The following is an 18181-nucleotide window of genomic DNA, read 5'->3' as shown; positions in this document are numbered from 1 at the left end:
ATCTGTAGAACCAAATGTAGTATCATCTACATAGATTTGAATAAGTATACTAGAGCCATAAACATTTCTAAAGAATAAAATTTTATCAACAGTACCTCTTGTGAAGTGATTTTCTAAGAGAAGCTTTGATAAAGTGTCATACCAGGCTCTAGGTGCTTGCTTCAATCCATAAAGTGCTTTCATAAGATAGTAGACATATTCTGGAAAATTTGGATCTTCAAAATTAGGAGGCTGATTAACATAGACTTCCTCCTCCAAGTCTCCTTCGGAAAAGCACTTTTGACATCCATTTGATAGACCTTGAAATTGGCATGGGCTGCATAGGTTAAGAAAATTCTAATGGCTTCAAATCTTGCAACAGGAGCAAAGGTTTCATCAAAATCTATTCCTTCTTGTTGACAGTAGCCCTTAACAACCAATCTAGCTTTATTCCTGATTACTATGCCATTTTCATCCATCTTGTTTCCGAATACCCACTTGGTGTCAATTGGATTCTTTCATTTAGGTTTGGGTACCAGCTTCCATACCTTGTTCCTTTCAAATTGGTTTAGCTCATTCTGCATAGCTAAAATCCAATCAGGATCCAACAAAACTTCTTCTACCTTCTTTGGTTCTTCCTTAGATAGGAAACTACTGTATAGACATTCTTGAGTTGCTCTCCTTGTTTTAACTCTAGAAGATGCATCACCAATGATGAGCTCAAAAGGGTGATCTTTAGTCCATTTTCTTTGTTGAGGTAGATTAGCTCTAGATGAAGAGGCCTCATTGTTGTCTTGATGTGTGACTGAGTTTTGATTATTAGAAACTCCCCCTGAGTTTGTGAATCTTTGATTTGAGAAAGGGGAACTTTCTGTAAGTGGTCTATTCTGACTTTCAGCTTCTCTTAATGACCCGACGAATGATGCACTTTGTGTCCCGATGGATGAAGCTGACTGTCTCCCAACGGATAAGGAAGATTGTCTCCCGACGGATGAAGCATTTTGCGACTCGACAGATGTTGAATTATGTGCTTCATTAATTATAGATTTTTCTGCATTATCCTTATTCACTGTTTCTTGATCACTTTTATCATCATTGTCATCACTAACCATCTTCACATTATCAAACTTAAGGCTTTCATGGAAATCTCCATCTTGCAGTCCTTCAATCTTTTTGTCATCAAACACAACAAGTTTTGATTTCATAACAATGTTGGTTCTTAGATTGTAGACCCTATATGCCTTTCCCATTTTGATCAGTTTGATTCCTCAAGATAAAACATCTGCAGCCAAAGACATGAAGAAAATTTAGAGTTGGTTTCTTGTTCTTGAACACTTGGTAGGGTATCATACACTTTGCTTGATTAACCAAAGAAATATTCTGAGTGTAGCAGGCAGTATTCACAGCCTCAGCCCAAAAATATGTTGGGAGCTTTGATTCTTCAAGCATTGTCCTTGCAGCTTCAATAAGAGGAGTTCTTGCTGCAGAAAACTCATGCATAATCCCATTATATTCATAAAATGATCTCATCACAGAATTCTTGAACTCAGTTCCATTGTCACTCTTGATTCTTCTTACTTTAAAATCAAGATGATTGTTGACTTGCCTTATGTGATTGATGATGATTTCACTAGCTTCATCTCTAGACTTTAGGAAATATGTCCAAGAGAACTTTGAGAAATCATCCACAATTACTAGGCAAAATCTTTTCCTTGAGATGGACAATATATTGACTGGTCCAAATAAATCCATGTGTAGCAATTGCAAAGGTTCTTCAATTGTTGAATCAAGCTTCTTACTGAATGATGCTTTGATCTACTTTCCCTTTTGGAAGGCATCACATAATTCATCCTTAGAAAACTCCACTTGAGGAATGCCTCTAACCAGTTCTTTCTTGACAAGCTCATTCATAGTCTTGAAGTTTAGATGGGACAGCTTCTTGTGCCATAGCCAACTTTCATCTTGACTTGCTTTACTCAAAAGACAAGTGACAGATTCTGCATTAGATGAGTTGAAGTCAGCTAGATACACATTTCCTTTTCTCACTTCAGTGAGAACCACTTTGTTACTTCTTTTGTTTGTCACAACACAGGCTTCTGAATTGAAGGTTACTGAATTGCCTTTATCACAAAGCTGGCTGATACTCAACAAATTGTGCTTGAGACCATCCACTAAGGCAACCTCTTCAATGATGACATTGTCTTTTGAAATCAAGCCATATCCCACAATATAATCCTTGCTGTCATCTCCAAAAGTAATACTTGGGCCAACTCTTTCCTTGAACTCCATGAGCAGGGTAGAATCTCCAGTCATGTGCCTTGAACAACCCCTATCCAGATACCAAAGATTCTTTTTGTTTCCCTGCACACATCAAAACCAAATCAAGTTGATTTTGGTACCCAAGTTTCCTTGGGTCCTGCCTTGTTATCTTTCTCCTTTGGTTTCTTAGGTTTAATTTCATTTGACTTGGGAATTTCTGATTCATCCTTAGTTATTTGAGTTGGACCTTTGAAACCAGTCATTAAAACAGAATTATCATGCACATTTTGATTAACAGGAAAAGGCATGTTGTTTGCAAACATGTTATTCCAGTAAGACATGCTAAATGGCATTTGTGGCATACTAAATGCAGCATAATAAGGATTAGGTTCAAATGGCATAATAGTAGATTGTGCATTCATATTCTGAGTAGATATAGCATTCATAGGCATGGTAGGCATGGTAGTCATGTTGGGAAAAGAGGGAGGTGCAGACATAGGAGTAGGCATGGTAAGTTTACAATTAACAGATAAGTGATTAACACTACCACACTTGACACAGATTTTTCTTGGTGCATATTTATCAGGTGTGTAGTTGTTATGCTTGTTAATTCCTACTTTCCCATTTCTATTGTTTTTCTTTTTAGCTTCTATCTTAATCTCAATCTTTTCTAATCTGTCATTCAATTGCTTAATGGACATATGACCAACATTAATTTTCTTCTCCTTCTTCACTTGACTTGATTCTCCTGGAACAAATTTTTTGGAAACTGGTCCATATTTCTCATTCAGCTTGGCAAGCTTAGCTTTGCTCACAGGTTTACTCACAGCCGACGGATGTGGCTCTTTGTCACTCGACGGATAATCCTTTTGATTATCCGACGAATTATTTCATCATCAGTCGAGTCCACATCTGTCAACAATCCTTCAACCAAGTTGGATTCCGGTTTCTCCTTACTCTTTTTATAGGCTGCATCACAAAAGGACTCAATACCTTGAACTTTAGTGATTTGAGCATGGACATCTCAGGATGATTTCCATGCTTTAATCACTTCATGTTCTCGTTCAAGCCGCTTCTTTAAGATCTCTTCTTTCTTCAAGGACTCAGTTAATTCATCCTTAGTAATCTTACATTCAATTCTCAATTTTTCAAATTCAATAAACTGAGACTCTAACACATTCTTCCTCTCACTTAAAAACAAATTGTTTTCTTTAATTTTAGCATTTTCCTTGGTGAGGGACTTAAGTGTAACACGCAAGTGATATAATTATGTGGACATGTCATTGATTGCATCATTACACTCAGCTTTAGACAAATATGCTAGGTTAGTGGTAATTACCTGATTACTTGAAGAACTTGTTTTTGTTTCATCAAATTTGGCCATCAGGGCTAGGTTGACATAACTTGTTTCTTCATCTTCATCCAATCCATCAGCTGCCCAGTCATTTTCTTGTGTAATGAAAGCCCTTTCCTTTTGCTTGAGAAACTCAAAGTATTTCTGTTTATAATCAACAGGCTCAAACTTCTTCTTGCTAGAGTCTTACTTTCTACACTCACTAGCAAAATGCCCAGCCAAGCCACATTTGAAACATTTGGATTTATCCACCATGTTTCTAGTTGGCTTGGCTGCTCCATAGTTCTTTTTTAACTTGAGCTTGGCAAATCTTCTAGAAAGGAATGCTAAATGTTCATCAATATTATCTATATCATCTTGGCTCAAATGATCTTCATTTTCAGCTACATATGGACCCTCCTTTCTTCCTTTCTCCATCCTCTCATCTTGCTCTATTTCAAGCTCATAAGTTTTCAGATAGCCATACAGTCTCTCCAAGGTGAACTCCTTGTAATCCTTAGAATTTCTCAATGAGACTGTCATTGGTTTCCACTCCTTTGGAAAAGATCTAAGGAACTTGAGGTTAGAGTATTTTGTTTGATAGACTCTTCCATGCAACTTCAGAGCATTTAGTAGTCTTTGAAATATACTAAAAATATCAGTGAGAGACTCACTGTCCTCACAGTGGAAGTGCTCATATTGCTGAATTAGCAGCTGCATCTTGTTCTCCCTTACTTGCTCAGTACCATCATAAATAATCCGGATAGTGTCCCAAACCTCTTTGGCTGTTTCGCAGTTAATGATGTTATCAAACATATCACCATAAACTCCATTGAACAATATATTCATGGCCTTCTTGTCTTTCCTGACTTGCTCAATATCAGGATCTGGCCATTCATGCCTAGGCTTGGGAACAGATGGCTCATTGCCTGTTGCAACTCTTGTTGGTACATGAGGACCTCTCTCTATGCAATCCACATAGGCCTCATCTTGGGAAAGAAGATGTTGGTGCATCTTCACCTTCCAGTGGTGATAATTGTCTTTGTACAGAAAAGGAATTTTAACTCCAACATCCTTCTTGTTCATTTTGCTGTTTGTTGTGATCTTTACACTCTTTGTACTTCAAGAGCTTACTCTGATACCAATTGTTATTCCCTAACAATACAACAAGAATTACAGAAGGGTGTTTGAATGTAATTCTGGCTTCTTTTTCAAGATTTTTGAAACAGTTCTTGATAATATATAAGTGTTTGATTTGCAGAGTGCGGAATAAATACTTTATATGAATCAAAACACAAAGTAATAAAAACACACAAGCTTTTAAAATTTTCTGGTGGATTTGAAAGTATCCACCAGATATATATATATATATATATATATATATATATATATATATATATATATATATCGAATGAGAACCCTGTGAAACTTGAATAGCTCACGGCTGCTTACAAATAGAACAACTAAACTTACAGAGAAATACTATAGAATACAGCTTGAAAATGTTTCTCTGAAAATGTGTGTGCTTAGTTCGATTATTGTTGTACTTGCTACACTTGGTTTATATATCACCAAGTTTACATGACAATAAGACAAGATAATAAAATAAAACATATCTAGTCTAATTCCATGCTACTTCATTACTATATTTCAGCATCTTTAAATATCTTTATAATAGCATGGAAATGGTAATGCTTCTTTGTTCTCAAATTCCTGCTTAACAGACTGCCACATTCCTTTTACAAACACCCAACGCATGTGACTGTGTTGTCACTATCAACAAATATTTGGATTTGATCATCCGTCGGGTACATCCTTGTCATCTGTCGGGTAGCTTTGTTGATCATCCGTCAGGTAGCTTTGTTGATCATCCGTCGGGTAGCTATTTGCCACTTGACTCCATTTCATTTATACAGAATTACAAGACATCTCATATTTACAATTAATCAACCTATTCTGTATATCCACTAGTAGTCAACATGACTCATATGCTCCTACAGATTCTACACAAAGTTGTTTGCATAAATGTGCTACAATACTTATTTGTTACATAAGCTACTCACCCGGTGGATGTCAAATCATCATCCGTCGGGACTATATTGAATCATCCGTCGGGACTATATTTGATCATCCGTCGAGTGCTACAAAATTCACTAAGTTAAATCTACAAAGGTGTTTTGTTTAATTTATCATCAAGTTCACAACATATTCCTAACAAATAAATTATTATCTTATTTATTAATCTTTTTTTTAGTTTAAAAATATATCTCATATATTCTTAACATATTTTATTATTATAAAAATAATTAAAATGTACATATATAATTTTTAAAGAAAATATTGAAAATAGAATCGCTTATATATAAATAATCTATAATGGTATTACATATTTAGATGAGTTCGAATTATAATGAGTCAAAGCATTTTATTTTATTTCGAATTTGAAATCAGAACTTGGCCCATTCTTCGAAAAATACTCAAAATTTGACTACATGACCCGACCGAAAAACATCATCACATTCGACGTTTAGTAAATTTAAATTAGAAGTTCAGCCATAATATCTTACCAATAATGTGAAATTTTTTAATATCTTATGTTAATATAAATTAATGTGTTTGAGATGTTTATAGGATCAAGTCAATTGATTATTTAGATTAAAATTACTAACTTCACCGATTGTGAATTATTATTTTTGGGACTTGTACCGATTTTAAAAATATTCAAAATTTGATATGAGATCTCACGAGATTTTTTAAAACTACGATAATATATTAAATCAATTTATTTTTCATTTTTTTCTTTGAAAAACTAGCTTTTTAAAAAGAGTTCTTCTTGATAAATAATATTCATTGATCAAGATAATATTGTATAAATATTTTGAATTATTTTTATATTTTGAATTATTCAAATAGAAGTTATATCTATACTATATTGTAACATTTGATTTAATGCATTTTATACTATTTAAAGAAAAAATTTATATTGTTCAATAATCAGAATGAATTAATAAGTTCACCTAATATTTTATAAAATTTTATCAATTGAAAAATATTTAATTGTAGGAGAATAGTATACAATGTTATCAAATTATTATATGAAGAAATATTAGAGTAGTAATGAAAGGAACTTAAAAATGATTTAAATACCGATATAATTATAATTTTTTCATCGAATCCTTGAAAAAAATCATGAATATCAATAATAAGTCTTTATAATATATAATTTATTTTTATGTTATAACCATGATTGATACTCAGTTGCGTAAAAAACTAGATATAAATATTTTGTCAATGATAATATGAATACCATATATAAATTATTGCAATTTATTTATTACATAATTTTAATTTTTAAATAATTATAAATGCATGTTATTTAAGTAATCATTTGTCTCACTATATGTTAGTAATGATTATACATGTACATAAATAAGATATTTAGCATATAAATAATTGAAACCATTGTAATTTACTAAGAAATGTAACATACCACAATTTGCATGCTGACACACACCCATATAACTTAATGTTACTTTGGTAACCGTAGTATAAATAAAATACTAACATTTTTTCATGCATACATACGTTGAATTTCAAAAAATAAATTTTTTCATTAAAATCAACTTTTATATTAGTAATAGTGTAAATTTTACATTATTGTATATTATGATTGCAAGTCATCCTGACTTTAATTATGTATTTTTTTTATCTTATTAAATTGAGTAAATTAATTGTAAGTTAGTAGTGAACTCAGTAATAATATAGACCAATATATATAATTTATTTAAATAAAATTCAAATTTTTGGTTAACTCTGTATTCAACATATATGTTATTTTTTAACTTTTTATTTGTAAACATACTAATGACATTCTACAAATTAAGTATAATCGTTTCGTTTTAAACGTACACTAACTGCCCTATTTATATTTATTCAATAAATACAAATTATACAACACAATTAATAAATTATACAATACAATACAAACGATTAATTATAATCGTTTCGTTTCAACATATTTATTTTTGTCTATTTATATATATATATTGCTTAATAAGTTATATTTGAAATGTTGTGTAATTTGGTATTGCCTTTTATGAAAATAATACACATTGATAAACAATCAACTTGTATTTGATATACGTTAGAAATTGTATAACATTTATAAATAAGAAACAATTAAGACTGTTATAATTGAATGATGCATAAAAAAATTTCTAGAAAATGACCCGCGGCTCGCACGGGTTATTATACTAGTAAATCTAAAAAACTAACATTATGTTGTTATAGTCATATTAAATTAACAATTGTATTAATTTTACTTTGTGTATAAACATATAACTATTAGTGACGCTATTTGTACTTATTCAATTTACATCCCGCATCTAAGAAAATGTATCATTCATTCATTGAGTTAAATTAGCAACGTTATGCAATCGATAATATTTTACATATATAAATCATATTTATTAATAGTTAATCAGCTTATATTAACTATATTTGAGATATTACACAATTTTATTAATAAACAGATAATGAAGAACAATATAATTATATGTTGTATAAAAATATTTTAGATATTGACCAATGTCTCGCACAAATTAGTATACTAATTTCTATTTATAGTATAACTTTTGATTTAATAAAGTTCGATACTTAATATTATTTTGAGAAATTATGGTTTCTTATGTATATCCTAGACATAAAAATAAAATTAAAACTTTTACCAACACATGGTGCATGAGTTTTAATTTGTAAACGAATGTATATATAGAAGATATCTCATAATATTATTATTAAGAAATTTATTGGTCAGCTATTTGACACATTATAATCTCGTATTGTTCTACATATTTAATGTATGTCAAACATTTAGGAAAAAAATATATTTTTTACTGAGATTTGTAACATTTTTTTTATGAGGAATTCAAAGTTTATTGGAGATCAAAATTAAATATATCTTATTCGGTAAAATTATAATTTCAGCCTGAAGCAAAAATCATAACTTTGTCAATGCATGCCGAAGTTCTGTTAGTTAATGTGTTTCCTATTATCCTCTTAAACTCGTTTAAATATGATATTTGACGAAACTGGCATCATTTAGGTTGTTGAAATTAAAATTGTATTTCTTGGTTTTGTGATGTTATCTATAATTAAGTGAAAAATGTTATTAAATAATGATACTAAATATATATTTAAGGGAGTTAAATGAGAACAAAGTATATTTTTTTTATTGAAAGAACAAAGTGTAGTTTTAATTACATATTTAGTACTCCCTCCGTCCCTCATAATTGTTATCGTTTCTGGAAAAGTGTTCGGCACGTATTTTAAGTTTTAAGATGAAGAGAAAGTATAGTTCTTCAACTTTTTTTAAAAATTTTATTTTTCTAAATAAAAGTTTAAATATTCTATTTTTATTCAGAAAAAGAAAATTTTTGAAAAAAGTTAAAGAACTATACTTTTTATTCATCTTAAAATGTGTGTCGGACACTCTCCCAAAAACGAAAACGATAACAATTGGGAGGGACGGAGGGAGTAAGTTTTTGAGTGAATGGTGTAATTACAGATATACAATTCATATATTTACGTAAAAAAAAAAAACTCCTTACTCATCTAGTTACGTACTCTGTAGCATCAAAATCTACAATCAATTAATCGATGCACATATAAGCGCTGGATAATTATATAATTATATACAAACTATGATAAATTATGATTGAAATGCAAAAAATACACCTAAAAGAATTATAAAATAGATTAATTAGATTTTAAAATCCCCCTCCCTAAAACATTAAAAAATTCGTTGAAACGTTAATAAAAATAATAGACAACAAAATTTCAAATTATAGCAGAAGAATTGGGGTTTTTATCTTGAATTTAAAATTTTCTGACTTAAATTCTCATATTCCATCAACTTTTAAGAAAACAGAAGACTTGTTTAATGTTTCGTGGTCAAAGTAGATTGGACCGGGGGTGTTGAGGAGTGCTTTAACTGGATTAAACTGGACCCACCCAACCCTCCAACACTTTGTTTCGTTAAATTTTTTTAATCGAAATTAAATGGGTTGATACGAGTTTTAATTATTTAAAATTTTAAAATGAGTAATAATTTATAATATTGATACTTTTTTTTATAAATTTATTTCATCCGTTCAAACCGACCCAATTCAATGTATAATCGTTAAAATTGGTTTAAAAAAATTTATTTTTAGAGATTTTGTTAAGAAATTTAAAATTAATTTAATTGGGGAGAATTACAGATACCGCTAATAAATCTAGATTGGATATATTTCGGAAACGAACTCTCTCCCGATATGGTGGGATTTGACTTTTTCTCATATAAATTGAGATGTTAAAAAAATATAGCTACAAATATTTATTATTTTTAATATTTATAATAAATTGAAGTTTAGAATCTAAGCTTGAGTTTGATATAAAAATTATATTTATTTATCAAATATAAATAATATTTTTTATGATCTTAAAATATATGTTAAAAAATAAAAAAATATTTAAAATGGAACTACTCGTGTACATTCATGGAAACAAGAAGAGTATACCACAAAACAAGAGAGATGTAAGCACATGAGAAAGACAGCTCCCACAGTCCCACGTTTAATTTCTTCATAAAAAAAAGATACTGTAACTAATTTTATTACCTTTGGGTTTTATAGACTGTCCTGAGAACAAACAGAAAGAAACCAATAACAAAACAAGCAGAAAACATTTTTCTCTTTGTTTCCTTCCTACACTGTTACCATATTAAACGACGAATTGTACAGGAATAATTTATGAATCAACAAAACCAAATTATTGCTCCCTACACTACTATATTTATTTATATTTATTTATGCTCCTCTCTTCTCAATCTCAATACAACTATACTTTTCTTGGTACCCCATCAGATCTGAATATGACATCCCAATACATTTAATATTATCATATTTTTGTTTCAAGCTTTCTTCAACTTATATTTCTTGGCCTTGTGACTTTTTTTTTTTTTGGTTTTGTCAACAGGAGTGTTTCTTCATCTGCATTCTGTAATCAGGTACTCTTTAAAGTTTTTTTTTTTTTTTTTTAATTTTGTTTTCACTTTGATGTTAAATTGCAGTAAAAGAAAGTAGGAATCTTGGGTATTATGAAATTTTCACTTCAATTTTTGCTTTTGCTGGGACATTGATCAACACCCCTTTTCTTTTATTTACTTTTTGTGTACAAATTTACTTGCCTTTTTTATGCTTATTTTTATTAATTGTTTCGTATTAGAATTTATGAATGTGGCTAATTTGGTGTGATTGCTAGGGATCTTTAGTGGTTTAGTTGTAATGTTTGTGTTCTATTGTTAAGTTTTAGTTTTGTTTGTTTTTAGTTAAAGATGTGATCTTTTATAAGTTTTCAAATTTTAATGAGTTGTTGCTGAATTGCTTCCGTGATGGCGCATTGTAGTTCCTTATCAGGGTGTTGGCATATTGAATGACTGTTTCTGTATATTGGAACTTGATGTGCTGGCTATTGATTCTGCTGTTTGTTGTTTGTTATTAGGATTCAATTCACTCACTTGAAGTTTTCCTTAACTGAGTGGTTCTCGTGGTTTTCTGGATGGAATCACTAGTTGAGGGAATCAATTCTTTGCATTCTTTAGGGTACAATCCTTCTTCTTCCGCAGAAAGTAATAAACCCCCTAATCTATTTTCTGCAAAGCATCCTAGACACAAAGAAGCTTCATCTACAACTGTTTTTGATCATGGAATAGATGCAGGTCAAATTCCCCCGGAAGGTTTAGTTAGAAATATTGGTAATGCAGCCAATTTGATCGTGGAAAAGGGGGTGGAGGGTACATCGAAAAACCATCCTCAATCAAATAGGGGTAATTTGAAATGTGTACATACAAGTGACGAAGTTGATCAAATAAAAGTAAATCGTTCTCAGCAATGTGCGTCTTCAGTTCGTGTTTTTAATTCAAACAGTTTATTAGTGGAAGCTGCAGATCTTGTTTTGGCAGCTAAAGAAGTTGGGGATCATGAAAGTAGTCCAACACCCTCTAAAGTAAATTTTGGTTGTTCAAGCCGTCAAAAGTCTACCACACAATTTACAGAAACCAAAAAAAGCGTCACCAACACTGAAGTTAGTGAAAGTGCAAGCAGTTTAGAGAAATCCATCGAAAGTGGCGAAGCAAGTTACTCTTGTGATTTTGCTGAGAGCAGGAAAACAAGTATAAGAGGCAGCACTGGCAGTGATATTAGCGAGGAGAGTAGCTCCAGTAGTTTAAGTAGCGCAATAAACAAACCACACAAATCAAATGATTCAAGCTGGGAAGCAATTCAAGCCATCAGATCTCGTGATGGGAACTTGGGGTTGAACCACTTCAGGCTTTTTAAGAGGTTAGGATGTGGAGATATCGGCAGTGTTCATTTAGCACAGTTAGGTGGTACAAAAAGTTATTTTGCAATCAAAGTCATGGACAAAGGAGCTCTAGCTAGTCGGAAGAAGTTGTTAAGGGCTCAGACAGAAAGAGAGATATTGCAGTCTTTGGATCATCCATTTCTCCCCACGTTGTACACACACTTCGAAACAGAGAACTTTTCTTTCTTGGTGATGGAATTCTGCCCTGGTGGAGATTTACATGCACTTCGGCAAAAGCAACCTGGGAGATATTTCTCAGAGCATGCTGCAAGGTTAGATTAGATGTATTCACCTCTGTCCTCTAGTTTCTTAAGGCAATCACAAAATTTTAATTTCAAATATTTCCCCATGAGAGCTTAACTATTATACAAAAACACCTAATCATAGTAAATTGTTTTTTTTGCCTTAACTATTAGTTTATCACTTAACCTCTGATCTCTATTTCACAAATATTTTTACTTTCCATAACCCATATTTGATATTTGTGCAGTGCTTATTTATATATTAGCTGAAAAATTATAAAATCAAAATTTCATGCTTATAAGAATGTTCGACCACCTTTCCTTGGTAGGTTCCTACTGGCTAGTTAGTTAAGTATACAAAACATATTGAGTACCAACTACCAATTTATACTGGAGTCCTGGAGTCCTAAACATGTTCTGCTTGGAAAACATGCGAAACATATTGTGCTGCAAACATGTTCGTCTTGCAGGATATCAATGGTAGTCCAATATGATTGTTGCTTTGTAGAACTTTTGCCTGTAAATATAATATGAACTTTGACATAATATGGGAGATTGGCTGTGTACTTCCATCTAAAAAGCGATCTGATTAACTTGCATTCTTTTTTCAAGTTATATCTGATTAACTTAAAAGAGATCTTTTAAGGAAAGAATGTTTGACCATAATAAAAACGAAAAGAAGGAAAAAAAAAGTTTGAACACTTAAATCCACTATGTTTACAGCATATAACTGAAGTGATTTTTTTTTACAGGTTTTATGTGGCAGAAGTTCTCCTTGCCATGGAGTACTTACACATGCTTGGGATAATATACAGAGATCTTAAGCCAGAAAATGTTTTAGTGAGAGAAGATGGGCATATTATGCTTTCCGATTTCGATCTCTCTTTTAGATGTGCTGTGAGCCCAACATTGGTGAGATCCACAAATTTGACAATGGAATCCAAGAACTCAACATACTGTGTTCAGCCATCTTGTATTGTACAACCTTCTTGTATCCAGCCAACTTGTTTTGGGCCACGTTTTTTGGGTATGTCTAAGAAATCAAAAAAGAAAAAACCTAAAGCTGAAATATATAATCAAGTGACCCCCCTGCCTGAGCTAATGGTAGAACCTACAAGTGCTCGATCGATGTCCTTCGTCGGTACACACGAGTATTTGGCACCTGAAATCATTAAAGGTGAAGGCCATGGAAGTGCTGTAGATTGGTGGACATTCGGGATCTTTTTATATGAGCTCTTATATGGTAAAACACCATTTAAAGGGGCGGGTAATAGGGCCACCTTGTTTAATGTAGTAGGACAGACCCTCAAGTTTCCTGAATCACCCAGTGTGAGTTCTGCTGCAAGAGACTTGATCAGAGGCTTACTTGTGAAAGAGCCGCAGCACCGCCTTGCATATAGGCGCGGTGCTACTGAAATCAAACAGCACCCTTTCTTTCAGAGTGTCAATTGGGCGCTCATACGTTGTGCCAGTCCACCAGATGTGCCGAGACCATACATGTACAATGAAGTGCCAAAAGCAGCTAAAGTGGATAATAAGGTCCCAGGTGTTGATGTAAAGCCATCTGGTAACTATTTAGAGATTGATTTCTTTTAATTTTGTTCACCCTATTTATTTGGGTGGTTCTCTTTGTGTTTTTGTAGTTTAATTTCAAACTGAAGGAACACATAAGTTCATTGTTCCATTCAGTAAGCAATCTGTGTTTTACGAATGAAGAAACACAAATTGAGATGATGTTAAATGACAAATAATACTGTTAATTCAGATGCGGTGCCCAGAAATAGACCTTTTTTAGTTTTACATTTCGAGGGATTAACTGTTATGCTCTGATTCAATCTTATGCAAGTAAACAACAATTCTCTGCAGGAAACGAATGAGCTTTGTCAAACTCTGGGACTGAAGGCTAAATCAAGAGAAATGAGAGAGACTAAATCAAGTTTTAAATAAAATTTGGTTTAGGCTGAAACAAGATTACAAGTTTGATGAAAGATAACTGGTTCAGATCTTGCCATAAACAGGCCCCAGTTATTTGAGAAAATATGAAAAGTGATCTTTAACATTCAGCCTTCATTGCTAACATGATTCACTTGTAGTCTGTAGACTGTAGTCGTGTATTTTACCTTCCAACAACAACAAATCATGCTCATATCTTATATATGTACTTCTAAAATTCACAATTCTAGAAAGTATTATAACTGCAGAAGTTTGACAAATGCAAACTTACTAAACGTACATAATCTAGATTCTAAAGCATTAACAAGATAAAGGTAGTAATTAAGTTTCAATAAATCTGAAATTTATATTATCTTCTGTTGAGAAACTCACTAACAAGTATAGCAACATAGAGGCAAGTGTATAAAGAATTTAACAAGTTTAGGCCAAGACCACAGTTAACGAAACAAAACATGCAGGTAAACAAAATCAGTAACTGAAATAACGAAGAGAGAAAGAAAGATGTACCCGAAACCATAGCTTTCAACAGTGACTGAAATAAAGGTTTACAAATACAAAATGCCAAGAAAATAATCACAGCTGAGTCACCAGGCCTTGCTCGAAGTCCTGGCTGCTCTTGAAGAGATTATTGCCCCCTACCTGCTGCGTTTGGGATGTGCGCAATATCTCCACCAGGATAAAACAGCTCGGAGTTTATGTTAACAGCAGCAACAAAACCTCCACTCCGACCAGCACCTCAGTCGCCGGAGAATATCAGCACTTCAGGACTTATGGGAGAGAAATGCAGAGAGGTTGAAGAGAAGAGATGAGAATGTAGTGTGTTGTATTCATTCAGTTTAGCCTCTATTTATAGGAGAGGAAAAATGAAACTGTCCACACACTTAATGTCTGAATTAAACTGCTCCATTAATGAAAAAATCAAAACTGATCAGATTTTGAATTCATAAATGAAAAAATCAAAACTGAACAGCTTTTGAATTTAAATTATTTGTAACAGCTTTTCACATTAACACCCACATTATTATCAGAACTTAAGTTAAGTTCTGATTCGACTCATCAGTACTTAAGTTCTGATTCGACTCATCAGTACTTAAGTTCTGATTTTATTCATCAGTTCTTAAGTTCTGATTCTTATATCAGAACTTGTTACAGATCATATTATTTGCAGGTTCAATATATTTAGACTACTTAGCCTATTTCAGAACCCAGCCCAATAATCCAATCACCGATAAATAAATTCGAATTAAAATAATTCTCAAATAAATAAAATCCTCGCCCAGGTCGCCTCGCGTACGCGAGACGCCGAGACATTCGCCCAAATCGCCCTTCGACCCGACCCGGTCCGGTGCGTGGCGGGGCGCGGCGCGCGTGTGTGTGTGCGCGCGCGCGCGTGAAGCACACAACAACACAATGGACCATCACACACCTTAGTAGTTGTATACTACTCATGTGGGTAATACCATATAAAGCACACAACCCCCTTTATTTATTTCAATGTGGGACAAACATTCTCAAATTTTCTAAGTTTTTCCAAGCTACTTTCAACTCTCATTTCATATGGATTTCATTAAGAAAATTCTTAAAACCATACATGAAAATTTAAGTTCAAATATCATTGAACAATTTCCAATCATTAGATTTTAAGATTAACATCAAGAACATAATTAAATTAAGCTCTAAAATCCTAATTTTCTAACATCTTCTTCATGTCACAATTATCTATTGTTTTAAGATTACGCAAGAGTTGAACAGAGAACTCTGGCTCCAAAAAAAAGGCCCCTTTTACGATTAATAAAAATCTGAGATTCACGAAGAAGCCGCCTGAGAATCTCATGCCAGTCTGGGGAAACCGGATCATCAAGAAAACGACCATCACTACTCTCCAGATGTAATGTGATAATTTCTGTGCGCAATAATTAACATCGTGAGGCAACCACAAGCCTCATGTTAGAAGTTTAAATGCATATTTCGGGTCTCTGACATTTAGCTACGCCTGTTATTAAGTCATGCAATTTTATTATATGATCTTCCTGACAGTTGAGCAGCAAAAAAGTTGATCTGGCCCCGCAAGGGTTGGCTCAGATGATTAAAAAGGGGATAACTATCATCTTGGTCACAGGTTCAAATCTCACGGAGGAGAATTTATGATTATGTGCGATTATCTACCTTGGTTCACGTGTTTTGCAGGCTATTGCGTGAGTCGTACCCATAGGGTAGTGGCTGCGGGTTAATTACGTTAAAAAAAAAAGTTGATCCGAGAATATCAACCATTGCACAAATTCTTGATCACCGTCGGGTAAAATGCAAGCCGGTTGCTAATTGAGTGAGTTTTCTGGTATGTTCAGGTGACAAGGAACTCAAAAAAAGGCAAGACTTTGCATCATCTAGTAATATATCAATACTCAATATGATGAGGATCTTGCCTCCATTTCAGTTGATTAGCTCTATGCTCCTCCTAATTTTTTATTCAAAATGGCAACCCAGATGGCCTGCAATCTGGTTTTGTAATTTTATCACGTCAAACTATTCACTGCCCACATCTGCCCTTGCGACCTTGTCAAAGATCTTCTTTTTCTTGGCTTCTTTCCAAATTTGTCCCATCATCCGAGTTTTTCCAACTCCTGGCATTCCATAGAGATCCCAAGAATCAGAGAACTCCCTTCACTCATTTTATTTACACAGAGCTTTCTATGAATATCTTTAGTCCAAATTTTGGGATACAATATTAGTTGTTGGTACATTTTCAACTGGCAGAAGATAAATTTCATTAGCGAGTAGTTCCTTCGCAGAATCAGAGAGTATAATTACCCTCTTGGCCTCTTGCACTGCCTCCTTACCCGGCCTAAAACAGGAAATAGGCAGACACTGAATGCACCTCCATGAAGCTCTGTTTTTGTTTATTCCCGACAACTCTTTGGCACTTTCCTGAATATCATCCACCTCTTTCCGCCACTTCAATACATGATCCTCAATTGTTTTACCATCAGCTCTTTCAGCAATAACTTTTCTTGACACCCTGCCCTTCTGAATATAAACTTTCTCAATTTCATAAATGAGAACGTTAACAAGATCCTTATAACAAAACAAATTACAGAATCTTCGAAAAATTGGATCAACTGTGGCATCAGATATTCTGTCTACAATTTTCCCCACCTGTGGGATATCAGATATATCAACCATGATTAATTCTTACATTTTCGCCTCCTCTTCCCTGTTTATGGTAAGATGGAGATCTAATTGCTAAAACTGCAATAAAAGAAAAACAAGAAAGAAAAAAAAGAGGAGGGGAGCAGTAGGAAAGAGTGAAAGAAGCTAGAATGCAAGCAACTTAATAATAAAAAGAGAGAGAATTGTAGAAAATTGAGAATAAAGACTTAGTTGGAGCTGGTAGAACATGTAACACCTACTAGTTATAGTGTTTAGAGTTTTAAACTGGTCTATTTTGTAATAATTTTAGGGTAAGAGTGTGTAGAAACCAGCTAGTCATTGGATGCTTAGGTTTTACTATCTTAAGTAAAATGTAAGTTGAGATCAATTTGTACATGCTTGTCATCGTGTATAGTGTAAATACTTCCATTATTCAATCCTGCTTTTGATACCCATTGGTATGGTTCACGATCCGTCATTAGTGCTGCTGCATCCTAATATAACTAGTTGTACTGTTCAGAATATTCAAACTCTTTCTAATCTCAGCAGTCAATAATAACTTAGTGTGTTACTTATAAATAATATGTTAAATAAGGCCTCCTAATGATTTGAAGACGATATGTTGGATTCAGCGAGTCCTTAGCCGCAGTACATGCTTGTCATCGTGTTGGGGTAAACGGTGTGATTAAGTCATGTAATTTTCAGTACAAGTTGTATGCCCACCGGAGAGGTAGTGAGTTTCTTTTCTTCTTTCCATAAAATTCACGTGGAAACTTAATTTGATGATCTAAATTTTACTCATAATTATGCACTATGCTCTTACCGGTATGCCACTTGAGAGGGTTAGACTGGAATATCTATAGGT

At 33.0% G+C, this 18181-nt stretch overlaps 1 protein-coding gene across 5 annotated transcripts; it reads left to right on the top strand.

Annotated features, from left to right (window-relative positions):
• Window positions 1-10264: 10264 nt before the first annotated feature.
• Window positions 10265-14341, top strand: LOC141718048 (serine/threonine-protein kinase D6PK-like). Of its 5 annotated transcripts, none has more exons than XM_074520386.1 (4): window positions 10265-10619; window positions 11114-12246; window positions 12969-13783; window positions 14083-14341. In XM_074520386.1, exons 2-4 carry the CDS (start codon window positions 11171-11173, stop codon window positions 14091-14093), a joined length of 1902 nt encoding a protein of 633 aa, XP_074376487.1. In that variant the 5' UTR covers window positions 10265-10619; window positions 11114-11170; the 3' UTR covers window positions 14094-14341. The 5 variants fall into 5 exon arrangements, with proteins under 5 accessions (XP_074376487.1, XP_074376486.1, XP_074376489.1 ...); XM_074520385.1 differs by lacking the exon at window positions 14083-14341 and having other exon boundaries at window positions 10265-10464; window positions 10589-10619; window positions 12969-13980; XM_074520388.1 differs by lacking the exon at window positions 14083-14341 and having other exon boundaries at window positions 11114-11240; window positions 11331-12246; window positions 12969-13980.
• The last annotated feature ends 3840 nt before the right edge of the window (window positions 14342-18181 follow it).

The sequence above is a fragment of the Apium graveolens genome, chromosome 4 (genome assembly GCF_009905375.1).
Source record: "Apium graveolens cultivar Ventura chromosome 4, ASM990537v1, whole genome shotgun sequence".
Lineage (NCBI taxonomy): Eukaryota > Viridiplantae > Streptophyta > Magnoliopsida > Apiales > Apiaceae > Apium > Apium graveolens.
This window is presented reverse-complemented; position numbering and strand designations above follow the sequence as displayed.

Coding starts and splice junctions, on each gene's coding strand:
- LOC141718048 (XM_074520385.1), top strand. CDS start 11,171: ATGGAATCACTAGTTGAGGGAATCAATTCTTTGCATTCTTTAGGGTAC. Junction 12,247..12,968: donor TTCTCAGAGCATGCTGCAAG/GTTAGATTAGAT, acceptor TTTTTTTTACAG/GTTTTATGTGGCAGAAGTTC.